Below are 13,512 nucleotides of genomic sequence, written 5' to 3'. Positions count from 1 at the left end.
CCATGCTCATTGTTCTTTAGAATTCTGATGATTTTGCTACTGATCTCTAAATATACTCCAAAATTTTTGAAAATTTTGAAAAAGAATGACACTGAAGTAAACAAGTTTCCCAACTTGTTTCTCTTTCTCTTTCCTCTTCCTCCCTCTCTCTTTCCTCCTTCCACTTCTTCCTCTTCTTCATCTGTTAAGCTACTGATGGTGCTCAGGGCAAGCTGCCCCAGGAAGCACCACTCTGGTTTGCAGATTATTTCGAGCTGAAGACAATAAGGACATTTGACCTCCCCCACTAACTGCCTAAAGAATCTGACATGGTGGCTCATTCCTGGAACAGATCTTCTATCATGATGGCTGTAAAGATAACGTAAAATAGATGTTACAATGGGAGGGGCACCAAGCCCCTTTTATCAAAAAAACTCTATCTCTCCCTGACCAAATTATCAATAGATGACCCTGAAAAGAATTGTCCTTCTGCCCTCTGAAGTCCCAGGCCACTACCCACCCCCAACACGTTCCTTCGCCTTTAGCTGCAATACTTAAGCAAGCAGCTTAGACAGAGGGAGGAGTTGCTCATTTCTGAGTTTCTCCCATGTATACATGTTATTAAACTTGATATTATTTTCTCCTGCTAACCTGTCTTGTTAATTATTTGGCCAGCCAGAAGAACCTTAAGGAAAAGGGCAGAGGGAGATTCTCCCTCTTCCCCCGACAGTTTTGGCGTAGTCGCCAGGAGCCACACTGGCTGGCAAGTTGCCTTCTCTGGCTGGAAGACCTGCCTTCTCCCTGGACTCCTGCAGATGATGAGATACGGGAGCGCCTGACGAAAGCCGGCAAAAGGTAAGACTTCTTACCACGTCAGCCTCCCGGAATCTCTATCTGCGGAGTCCGGCGGAAGGAAATGGTGAGAATTTTTTCTCTTTCTAAATTTAGATTGGCAGGAGAAAATATTTGGGAAACTAGTTTCTTGTGCTTTTAGTGACTCTTGGTTCAAATTTGGTAGAGTACTCTTGGTTTTGATCTTGATCCCTTTTCCTCCCAGAGTAGTCTCTGTCTTGTTCTGTGTCCTGAAAACTTGGCTTTGTGACCAGTGAGAATATTCTCCTTGGTCTCCACCATACGGAAGGTGCATTTACAGGGGTGCCCCTTGGTGGCCAGTCAAGTAGACTGGGGTTCCGAACTGTCTCTTTGTCCGGCTGTGCCAAGCTCTCAGGGGAGTTTGTCATAAAGGGCCCAGTCCATAAGGGCTTTTGTCGTCTTAACCTTTGTTGCTTGTTAGTGCTGGAAAAATCCCATCCCAGTATCACCTGCCTGGTGTCACAGATTAGCGGGTCTGTGACTGGAGGCGTCCCACACTATTGTGGGAGACCAGAGACACCATCCTTACAGCCTGTGCAACGAAGGTCTTTACTTTCTCTGAATATCTTTGGAAATGAATTCTGTGGATCATGGGGGCTACATCATCTGCGCCCTCACCAGGGACGCCTCTTGCATCCACGGTAAAGATTTATTCTAAGCGTGGAAAGTTACCTCCGGGTCTTTCCTCAAAAAGGCTTGTTGGATCGAGTCACTATTGGAATAAATATACAAATGAAGATCCTACTCGTTAATGGCCAGACGATGGATCCTTTGAATTGGAAAAACTTCTAAATTGGGGAAAAAAATTGTTTTGAGAGCTCTCACATAATTATTTATTTGATACCTAAGAAAAGGACAGAAAAAGGAAGGGAAAAATTTAAATAGCCTTAAGACCTTGACTCAGGTTACAATTGAATTGAGAACATGTAAAGTGTAAGTGTTGATAAGATTATAAAGGTTGGAATGTTTGAGCTAATTTTATATAAAGAGGTTACATCAACTTTGCCTGAGTATGTTTTAAAATGTCTGACTGGGAATGCTTCCCTTGTCCAAAATTAGAAGACCAAGACCTATTGATAAAAATCTTAGTGATAACTATGTTTAAAGGTATAAGAGGTGATGAAATTTACATAAAATTTTGTAGAAAAAAACTGATGTTATTTCTATTACAGAACTGGTTGACAAAAATAGTAATTTAAATGATGGCTAATTTTATCTAATGTCTTATGAAGTCTTATAGGCAGTCTAAATAATTATTGGGAATAAGAAACTAAATAGTTGTGAAAAAAATGAATGTTGGGTGAACTTTAAACAATAATTATGTGTTATGGTGGTTACAGCTTCCAAACTCTTTTTGGTGACTTTTAGAGTTTTGCTAAATTTTATGAAAAAAATTCTCTGAGTATCATCATTTCCAAATAAGATAAGATATTAGACATTGATTGCTAAATGTACATTTGTCTACTTTTGGCTTTTCATTACAGGAAAACTAAAAGGTGTTTTGGGTCTATTGGTAAACATGTGTTTTATTAAAAGATTGTACTATAAAGTAACATGTTTCTAGAAGTTATGAAGTGTTTATAAATTTTCCAAGCCACAAGATACTAATGTAAAAGAAAGTTTATAATTGTTTACTTAGTTTTTACTAGAAATTAAGGTTTCTAAGGGTTAAAATTTCTAATTAATATATGTGATTGAAGCTACTAAAAATTAAGAAAAATATGTCTGTGTACAAGGAAAGTAAGATGTACAAAGAATGGAAATGTTTTGTTTGGTCGATTAAGAAAGATAAATTTGTCCTCAAGTACTAGGAGGGAAAAGAAAGACATGGGACAAATTCTGAATGTAAAAAGAAAGCTATAGAAGGTTTGTGGAGGGAATTCTGGAAAAGGAGTTTTATGCATAGTCAAGTTGGCTAAGATTGAAATGAATTTAATTAAGTAAATGAGTTTTAATAGCAGAAGTAAGCTGGTGCAAAATTATAATTTGGTCTTATTTCTCTTAACAGGATGATTTTCTTAAACTTGATAAAGAGGTTACAAATGATTTTTCTTTACCTTTCAGTAAGTCTACCTAAAAAAAAAACCTGTTAAAATAATTTCCTATGTTCAAAAGACTGAGGTCTCTCTATTAAGGCTTTTTGGACTGTTAATGCTCTGTTTGCTTTGACTTTTTATATTTTTGACAAGCTCCCCAAAATTCATATCTTAAATAAAGTCTTTTTTTACTTTTTTTCTTTGAGAATTTTCAAAGGGCCCTGGAACTTCTCAAAGAAATTTGCTCTCTTAAGGAGAAAGATACTAAACTTATTAGGCTGATTCAGTATGTTAAATTACATGAAAAGCATTGTCAGACAAGTGAAGATAAACCTTCTTAGGTGGTATTATGTGGGTAAATGTTATTGATATAGGTGTTTTAAAATTGTATAACATTACTGAAATTCTGATCTGTTCTGGTTATCAGTCATAATTCCGGTTATTATTATTTTAAAATGTTATATGTCACAAAATTAACCAAATTTCTCTGTCAATTGCCATTTTGAGGTCTTGTTGTTTACAGACTTATTTCTTTGCTCTAATGCTTTTGTAAAATATGTTTCATCTTCAGAGAAGTTCATGGAAAGGACTTTAACCCTTACTCTAGAATACAAGATTCTGACAAACTTTCTGATCATAAAACTGAACTTGGTAAAAAAAAAATTACAGAAATCCGATGGAGAAACTGATGACTTCATGAAGCTGCTAACAAAAGATTGGGATCAAGAATGGATTACACAGGACTGAATGAACTGATAAGGATGATTATAATTTTTATGATTTTTCATTTGAAGTATTGCTGAATTTTTAATGTTTTGTTTTTTCAGATTTAAGAAAAACTTTTCTCTGTTCTCCTGAGCTAGCTATGACTTACAACAATTTGGTAAATGATATTTTTGTAAGTAAAATGAAAAAATTTATCTTTTTCTCTCTACCTGATCCCTCCAAGATTTGGAAACTCTTAGTAAGTGAGTATTGTTGTTTTCATGGCAATATAGTTATTTGCATAAGTTCAATAAGAATCTGTTCTCCTTATAACAGGACACAATTGGAAACACTGGTTATATTACCAGGGTTGTGACTGGAACATCATATTTGCAATATAACCATACAGCTTTTGAGGAATGAAGATTGGACTTTATGGAATAAAGCCACGTGGAAATATTGGCCTGGTACCTTATGTTCCAAGCAGCACTTACCAGGATAAGTAAAAAATGTCACTTATCTGGCAGGAGACCTGGTATACATCAAGGTCTTTAGAAGAAAACATGCACTGTCACCTCGCTGGGAAGGACCTTATGAAGTCTTACTGACGACCTGCACTGCCATCAAAATAAAGGAAAAATCTTCCTGGATCCATGCGAGCCACGCCAAAATAGACCCAGAACATCGCTCTCAAGACAACTGGGAGATAATCCCCACAGGAGACCTTAAACTAAGGATTTCGAGGGCCAAAACCCAGGCCCCAGAAGCAGCCGACATCACGAAGTAGACAGCTTTTCCCAAGATCACGGATCAAGAAAACCTACTTTGACCCATTTCCTCCCCCTTGCTTCAAAACTCCCTATATATATACACTCACACACACAAACTATTAGTGGATATATATATATTTTTTTAATCATTTATTAGAAAGCTGATTAGAGAGTGCTGGTCTCTATCTGTCCCTCTTCCCCTCTCTAAGTCTCCTCTATGGGCTCTTTTCCGATCTGTGTCTTGCTTTTACTAACCCTCTCCTTTTCAACAGGTCGGGCACAGACCAAACACCCCCTTATGCCAGTTTACCAAGCCCTAGCCACGCTAATTAATCAATCTGACTGTTGGTTATGTCAACAGCTAGATAGTGCTAAAGAACCTGAACTAGTCTTTGTTCCTGCTGATATGAACACCTGGTGGACTAAGTACGGAAAATGGATGAATAACAGAGTATGGTATCCGCAACAAGGGAAACTTCACTCTGCTTCTTCTCCTGGTGAGTCACTTGGGCCCCAGAAAGACTACTTAGAAGGTCAAGGACTGTCCCTTGCCCAAGTACAAGCAATAGGTGAAAGTTTTTCCCTCTGCATGGAAAGTGAACATGGCACTGGACCTTTCCTGGGTGACATACCGAGACAATATTGCAGTCAAACTCTGTGGTTTGATTCCGCAGGTGGCATCTTCAGAATTCTCAAGGGAATTGTAAGTGACTCTATCACTACTCCCTCTGGCACAAACATTTGCCAAATCACCAAGTGCTCTGGATGGCTTACGAGCCACCCGTGTGCAACTTGGGGTATCGCAGCTATCCGCATGGTTAGGCTGCCCAATGCCACAGACTATATATGGGTAGATCAAAAATCTGGACTCACCTGGTCAGGTGACAAGACCAGGCTTTATAGCTGCCAAAATCAGACTGCAGGCCTCCTGTACCAGCTATTCCGCAATCTGTTCTGTTCTCGCAGATTGACAGGAGCTCATGGAAAATGGAGATGTTTAGGTAGTAACAGTGCAAGTGGCACAGATCATGAAATAGTCCAGATCCTGGGAACTACAGACTCAATTCTAACCTTGTCTTTAAACTACACTGGTCTTTTCATTTTATGCGGCAACAAAGTGTATAAAGGATTCCCACCTAATTGGTCAGGACGATGCGGACTTGGATACCTGGCTCCTTCTGTCACCAAACACTCCACCTTAAATGCTAGCCAAATTACAAACTTGGGTTCGTTTGTTCATAAGATTGTGCCACATAAACGTGCCAGTCGAGAAATCGTGGAAAATCCACTTGTGTATCACAACTCCAAGTTCTTTTCAGCCTTGAGAGTCCTATTCCCCAGCTTTGGAGATTATGAGTTGGAAAAGGCAATATTAAATCTCTCTATGGTAATGGAGCAAGAGTTCAACACCACCATGCAAACCTTGAACATACTCCAGTCAGAGATTAACAGCCTAGCATCTGTGGTGCTCCAAAATCGACGTGCTCTGGATGTGCTCACTGCCCAGCAAGGAAGAGCATGTGCAATCATTGGAGAAAAATGTTGCTTTTATGTGAATCAAACAGGTCAAGTAATATCTAACTTAAATCTATTAAAAGAGAAGATTGACATTTTTCATCAGATAAACGAAGCTCACACATTTTATTGGACTGACTTATTTCCAGGATTGGGGGACTGGTTTAATGGAGTGTGGGGAAATGTGCTCCGATTTGTTCTTTTCTGCCTGTTCATCCTCATTCTAATCTACGTTCTTTTCTCTCTTTGCAGACTTCTTATCACTCGGATACTAACATGATTTCTCTCTCCACAGTCACCAGCTCAGCTTTTAATATGTGAAACTTCTAGGGAAGTTTCAGAGGAAGGAACTGATGGTGCTCAGGGCAAGCTGCCCCAGGAAGCACCACTCTGGTTTGCGGATTATTTCGAGCTGAAGACAATAAGGACATTTGACCTCCCCCACTAACTGCCTAAAGAATCTGACATGGTGGCTCATTCCTGGAACAGATCTTCTATCATGATGGCTATAAAGATAACGTAAAATAGATGTTACAATGGGAGGGGCACCAAGCCCCTTTTATCAAAAAAACTCTATCTCTCCCTGACCAAATTATCAATAGATGACCCTGAAAAGAATTGTCCTTCTGCCCTCTGAAGTCCCAGGCCACTACCCACCCCCAACACGTTCCTTCGCCTTTAGCTGCAATACTTAAGCAAGCAGCTTAGACAGAGGGAGGAGTTGCTCATTTCTGAGTTTCTCCCATGTATACATGTTATTAAACTTGGTATTATTTTCTCCTGCTAACCTGTCTTGTTAATTATTTGGCCAGCCAGAAGAACCTTAAGGAAAAGGGCAGAGGGAGATTCTCCCTCTTCCCCCGACACTACCAATGTAAACTTTCCGATTAGTAACCTTTTCAGATACACGTAGATATAACATTATATGTCTTAGAAGACACAAAAGACGTTATACATATAAGACATTATATGTCTTGGAACAGTTTCTTATGACATTTGTGATGTGGTTAGAGCAAGGTCTTATTGGTTATCTTCTAGACGTAGAATCGTGTTTCTCCAAATTTGTACCTGGAACTTTCCTAACATCTGATAAAAGTAAAAACACGCAAGCCATTGTTACTCTTTAATCGTATCTCTCTTCATTGCTTTTATTTGTTGATTTATTTGTTTAAAATAAGACTTATTCATAGCTAATAATGTGCCAGGTACTGTTCTAAGCAGAGTATGTCTATTAATTAATCTGCATAACTATTCTTTTTTCTTGCTTTATTGAGATATAATTGACATATAATAGTGTGTAAATTTGTGTACAACTTGTTGATTTGATACACATATATTGCAAAATGATTGTCACCATAGTGTTAGCTACCACATCACTTTACATAATTAGCATTTCTTTTTTTGTGGTGGGAACATTTAAAATCTACTCTCTTAGCAACTTTCAAGTATATAATACAGAATTATTAACTGTAATCACTATGCTGTACATTATATCTCCAGAACTTATTCATCTTATAACTGGACATTTGTTCTCTTTGATCAGCATCTCTCCTTTCCCCTACCCCCCAGCCCCAGGTAACCACCATTCCAGTCTCGGTTTCTATGAGTTCAGCTTTTTTAGATTCTACACATAAGTGATATCATACAGTATTTGACTTTCTCTGTCTGACTTATTTTACTTTTCTGCATAACAATTCTTGATATTATTCTTGACATTATTATCCCATTTTACACAAAGAATAAACCGAGTCACAGAGATATAGACTATAGGCAAAGAAAAAGAAAAAGGACTTTGCAATGATGTGAAAAAATGGATATTAATAATCACAGCAAAATTTTGTCTTAAAATAATGTTAACCATTTCATAATTTTTAACACATTTGTCTTCTCATACTACAGGGGAAACTGTCTATTAAAGCAAGGAGGAAGTTACTGCCATGCAACATGGGCATCATGGTAAGAACTGCTTGATTCTTGATAGTTTGCCATCTAATAATTACAGCATTGAGATTATACATCCATGTCTATGGCTCTGTCTACCGACCTATTTATTTTTCCATTCGTCTGTTTTGGGGTCAGACTGTCTGTGTTTATATATTGAATCTACCAATTAATAAGCTTTACTAAGTTTCAATTTCGTCATTTGCAAAAAAAGAAGTAGAAGAAGATAATGAATTAGAAGGAAGGGAAGAAGGAAAAGAAGAAGAAACTTATAGGGTATGTTTTAAAGCAGTGGTTCTTAGCCAGAGTAAATTTTTTCCCCAGAAACACTTGACAATTACTGGAGACATTTTTAGTTGTCACAACTAGAGTGGAGGTGTACTACTCGCACCTAGGAGGTAGAAGGCAGGGATGATACTAAACTTCTACAGTTCACAGGACAGCACCCCAAAACAAAGAATTATCTAGTTCAAACTGTGAGTAGAATTGGGGTTAAGAAACCCTGATGTAAAAGGACATGTTATGAGGATTAAATGAAGTTAACAAATGTAAAAAATATTCCAGTGGCATAGTGCAGCCACCTCACATTGGCTTGTGAGAGCAGATTTTTCACATCTCTGCCCAATTTCTATTGAGTGAGATTTCATTGGTGGGTTGAAGTTGGCCGTACTGGGAGTATTTACACCACAAAAATTGACAAACTACAAATCAGGGCCCTCCCCCACCCCTGGTCCTAGAGCTCTGGTTGTTAAACATTTACTAGCTTAGCATATTGCAACCACTGCATAAATGTTAGCTAGCATTACAATTATTATTAAACCCTCTAAATTCATCTAGGAAAGCTACTCTAGATTTTATTCTTCCCTTTCCCCATTGTACACCAATTGTTCAGGTTCTGTTTCTCAAGACCTGGCAACAGACTTCTAAGTGCTCCTAGTTGTAACCGCTCCCTCCTCTATCTTTCACACTTCAGTCATATAAATTATTGCACAATGCAAATCGAATCCTGCTAGTCCCATATTTAATATTCTTCAATGCCTTGCCATTCCTTATGGTATAAATCTGAACCCCTTCGTGTAGCATTGTGGGCCCTTCAACCTCACTCCAGAGTGCCCTGCAAGTCACAGGCCTTCTATTCAGATGTCTACACTGGTATCTATTCTATTGCTCTTCTCACAATATACTCTACCTCCTCTCTGTCTAACTAATTTGAGCTATTATTCAAGCTTAGGAAAAACTAACTCTGACATTATTTACTGATTCAATATTTGTACATATGTCTAAACCTTAGCTTTCAAAATTCAAAAGCCAACCATTTGCCCCTTTTTGTTCTGAGGAATCATGCTTTATCTGAGAGAAGTGAGCTTAGAATGTTCCAAATACTTCCCAAATAAAGAGTTAGGTCACAACAGTTAATATATCAAAATTTGGTTGCCTTGTATGCAGCAATTTGAACATCTTTACATTCTAAATTCTACCATATGAATATCTCTATTATAAGTTGTATGTAATTTATATTATTCAAACTGCTCAGTACTCTCCAGAAGCGCAATAGATGTTAAGTATAATAGCTGGCATACAAAGAAATATACTGGACGATCTCTTCATATGAAGCTCAAAATTATTTGAAACAAATTCCATTTAAAGTACAGCATTATTATAAAATCTAAATACTTACAAGCATGAACTAACGTATAATTTATTTTGAGTAGCATTCAACAGAAAACAAAGGAAAACATGTCGACCAGGACTTTTATAAATATTGTGCCTTATGAATTCCCAGCCATATACTTGAGAATACAAAAACAAAGATAAACATCTAAAAAGTATTTTCCACAACAGGATTCCACTACTTGAAATTGCTATAATTAAACTAAGTGGAGAAAGCCATGTGCACCATTTCTAGTAAATAAATCATGCTTCTCCTCTCTAGAATATCTTTTGATTTAACCCTTTTAACCAAGCATATCAAAATCAGGGGCGCAATGGGAATCTGTGGCCTGGTTGGTAACATAATTGTAAGGACTCAGTGTAGATGTTATCACATGAGAAAGATACCAGAAGACTGCATTAGCACCTATAAAGAGCTCGTGACTTTCAATCATCAAATATTTATTGAGCATCATAAAATGCCAGGGTAGCAAAATGAATAATACATGGCCTCTGCCCTTGAGGATATCACAGCTACAGAAAAGATGGTCTTGTAAACTAACCACAGCAAGATGATATGATGAGAGTTATTAAAAGAAAGTAAAATATGTGGCACCTCAGGGTATGGAAAGACTTTTTTTTTTTTTTTTAATGAGGAAGATCAGCCCTGAGCTAACATCCGTGCTAATCCTCCTCTTTTTGCTGAGGAAGACCGGCTCTGAGCTAACATCTATTGCCAATCCTCCTCCTTTTTTTTTTTCCCCCAAAGCCCCAGCAGACAGTTGTATGCCATAGTTGCACATCCTTCTAGTTGCCGTATGTGGGATGCTGCCTCAGCATGGCCAGAGAAGCAGTGCGTTGGTGTGTGCCCGGGATCCAAACCCGGGTTGCCAGTAGTGGAGTGAGCGCACTTAACCGCTAAGCCATGGGTCCGGCCCTGGAAAGACTTCTTATACAGAAAGTCCTGAACTGTAACATAAATGATTGATAACAAATTAATAAATTTGATTATATTATTTTTTAAAACTGTCTGGGTATCAAAAGCCAACATTTAAAAAGAAAATGATAGCCAATGGCTTGGAGAAAATACATGCAGAGCATGTAAAATATTCATGTAGCAACATATTTTTAAAATATTAAGATAAAGAAAAATAAGCCAGTAAAAACTGGAACGAAAAATGAATGGACCGATTACTGCAGAAAACAAAATACGAACTGCCCAAGAGGCTGCAAAGTTAATGGAAAATAAATTAAAGGCATGGTGAGATACCATGGATGTGAATCCATTAAATTATGAGAAAATAAATAAAACATCTAGCAACACCAAGTGATGGTAAGCATGTGTAGCCATGGGAACTTTTATGCACTGTTAGTTGAATATAATTGGAACACCACCTTGGAAAACTATTTGGCATTATTTAAAAAGTAAGGTAAAGATATGCATGTCTTAGATCCTAGCAACTGAACTTCTTGGTACACAGCCTACAGAAAATATGTCACATATATGTATTAGAATATTGGAGCAACAATTTTTGTAACAGCATAACAGTTAGAAACATCCAAAACGTCTATTATCAGGATTACCATTTAATAAATTACATATATCCCATGCCAGAATATCACAAGTTTCTTCATAAATATATACCACAAATATTTTGAACCCTTTTCCCATACACATACTTGTGTGTGTGTGTGTGTGTACAAACATATATATAGAGAGAGAAAATATTAATATAAATTTTTAAATATGCATTATTATTAGGGATATGCAAATGTAGTTAAGATATAAAGATATGTATAACAATGAATACCAATATTAAGATAGTGGCTACCTTTGAGAAGAAGGTAGCTTCTATTGTATTGATAATATTTTGTTTTTCTTATAATAGGTTGTGAGATCGTGGGTATCCCATATTATTATTTAGGCATTTTGAATATCAGAAATATTTAATAACACATGTTAAGTGTGAATAATACAATGGGAGCACAGGGGGAGAAATAACATATTTGTTTGGAAAAGTAAAAGAAGACTTCACACAGGGTGATTTGGGGGACATACAGGGATAAGCAACAATTTTTCCAGTGTGGAAGAGAAGGGGATTGATAGACAAGAATGAGAAAAAGCATCTATCAGAGACGTGGTGGGAGAGAAAATTTAGCATGAAAATTTTGTCTGTCTTTTATGGGAAAATATGAGGAAATGAAACGCAAATATTTTAGGTTTAATTTCAGGATATAATTTCAGGATATAAATATTTTAAGTTTAATTTCAGGATAGAAACTTTATATCGGGGAGACTATGAATCTGATGTCACAATTGGCTGCATCTAGTACCATACGCTTAATGTACAGGAACACTATAATTTAGCAGTTAAGGTGATGAACTGAAACAGGACTTCCTGGCTTTGAAATCCAGCTCTGCCATTTATTAAAGAGTGATCTTAGACAAGTTACTTAATCTCAGTGTCCTGATGTATTTATCTGTAAAATGGGGATGGTAACATTGTCTACTGTATACGATTGTTGAAAGGATTAAATGAGTTAATGCACATCAAATGCTGAGATGTTTTTCTAGCAAATGATAAACACCAAAACAAAATTAGTTGTAATGAAGGTACCTGTCTTTATTGTAATATCAGTAGGAGACATAGTTCCATGGATGCTCTTTTCAGACTTCAGAAAGATTATTCCTTTATTATTATCAGCTGGGAAGACGAACTACAGGTTCCTCTGACTATAGGGACTGTAGAATGAGCTTCTCCTAAATTCAAATAGAGGCTTTTCATTAGCTGGCTATTAAAAAATGAATCTCTCAGTTTGATGGTTTGTGTTTGTTTTGTTTTGCACTTTTATTAAGCATTTATTTTGAGTTTGGGCCCATCATTTGATTTATTTCTTCCTATGTATTTTTTAAACAAACTTTTATTTTGGAATAATTTTATTCTTTTCCAATTTAAAAAAAATAAAATTTGCTACCAATTTTATCTTTACAAAAATATTGCAAAGATAATACAGAGATAGTACATATATCCTCTACCTAGTTTCCCTTAATGTTAACATCTTACATCACCATAAATCAGTTGTCAAAACTAAGAAACAAACATCAGTCCTGTTAATGAACTACAGACTTTATTTAGATTTCAATAGTTTTTCCATTAATGTCTTTTTTTCTGTTTCAGTGTCCCATCCAGGATACCACAGTGCATTAACTTGTCATGTTTCCTTTGTTTCCTGTGCTGTATGATAATTTCTCAGTCTTTCCTTATTTTTTATGAGCATTTGACAGTTTTGATGAATCACAATACATGTCCTTTTGTGTCTGGCTTATTTCACTTAGCATAGTGTTTCCAAAGTTCATCCATGTATCAGAACTTAATTCCTTTTTACGGCTGAATAATATTCCATGGCATGTATATACCATATTTTGTTTATCCATTCATTTGTTAATTGACACTTGAGTTGTTTTCCCATTTTGGCTATTGTGAATAATGCTGCAATGCACCTTGGCATAGAAGCATCTGTTTGATATCCCATTTTCAATTCTTTGGGGTATATATTAAGGAGTAGAATTTTTAGGTTATATGATAATTCTATGTTAGAGAGAGAATGAATGAGAGAGATTTATTATAGGGAATTGGCTCACATGATTGTGGAAGCTGACAAGTCCAAAATATGCAGGATAGGCTGGCAGGCCAGAAACCCAGAGAAAAGTTGATGCTGCAATTCAAATCCAAAGGCAGTCTGCTGGCAGAATTTCCTCTTCTTGAGGAAAGGTCAGTCTCTTCTCTATTAAGGCCTTCAACTGATTGGATGAAGACCACTCAAATTATGGAGGATAATCTACTTTACTCAAAATCTGCTGATTTAAATGTTAATCTCATCTAAAAAAATATGGTCACAGAAATATCTAGAATAATGATTGACCAAACAATTCAGGTACCATAGCCTAGCCAAGTTCCACATAAAATTAGGCATCACACTCAATAATTCAGGTTTGGGACTACATAATTACTACTTAACCTATGGAAATTTATTTTAGTATT

The 13,512-nt window shown here is 36.6% G+C and overlaps 1 protein-coding gene across 4 annotated transcripts; it reads left to right on the top strand.

Annotated features, from left to right (window-relative positions):
• Positions 1–235: 235 nt before the first annotated feature.
• LOC147915210 (endogenous retroviral envelope protein HEMO-like) lies at positions 236–7,120 on the top strand. 4 transcript variants are annotated; one of them, XM_087440079.1, is made up of 3 exons: positions 238–1,493; positions 2,861–2,915; positions 3,460–7,118. In XM_087440079.1, the coding sequence occupies exons 1-3, from the start codon at positions 1,443–1,445 to the stop codon at positions 3,633–3,635; spliced, it is 282 nt and encodes a 93-aa protein (XP_087296205.1). In that variant the 5' UTR covers positions 238–1,442; the 3' UTR covers positions 3,636–7,118. The 4 variants fall into 4 exon arrangements, with proteins under 4 accessions (XP_087296203.1, XP_087296202.1, XP_087296204.1 ...); XM_087440077.1 differs by lacking the exon at positions 2,861–2,915 and having other exon boundaries at positions 236–1,785; positions 3,460–7,120; XM_087440076.1 differs by having other exon boundaries at positions 236–2,915; positions 3,460–7,120.
• The last annotated feature ends 6,392 nt before the right edge of the window (positions 7,121–13,512 follow it).

This window comes from Ceratotherium simum, chromosome 15 (assembly GCF_057802395.1).
Source record: "Ceratotherium simum simum isolate JZ-2026a chromosome 15, ASM5780239v1, whole genome shotgun sequence".
Taxonomy (NCBI): Eukaryota; Metazoa; Chordata; class Mammalia; order Perissodactyla; family Rhinocerotidae; genus Ceratotherium; species Ceratotherium simum.
The sequence above is the reverse complement of the archived record's forward strand: the minus strand, read 5'-3'. Positions and strand labels throughout refer to the sequence as shown.

What these genes read in the sequence shown, in the direction of transcription:
- LOC147915210 (XM_087440077.1), top strand. Translation starts at nt 4,581, where the DNA reads ATGGGCTCTTTTCCGATCTGTGTCTTGCTTTTACTAACCCTCTCCTTT.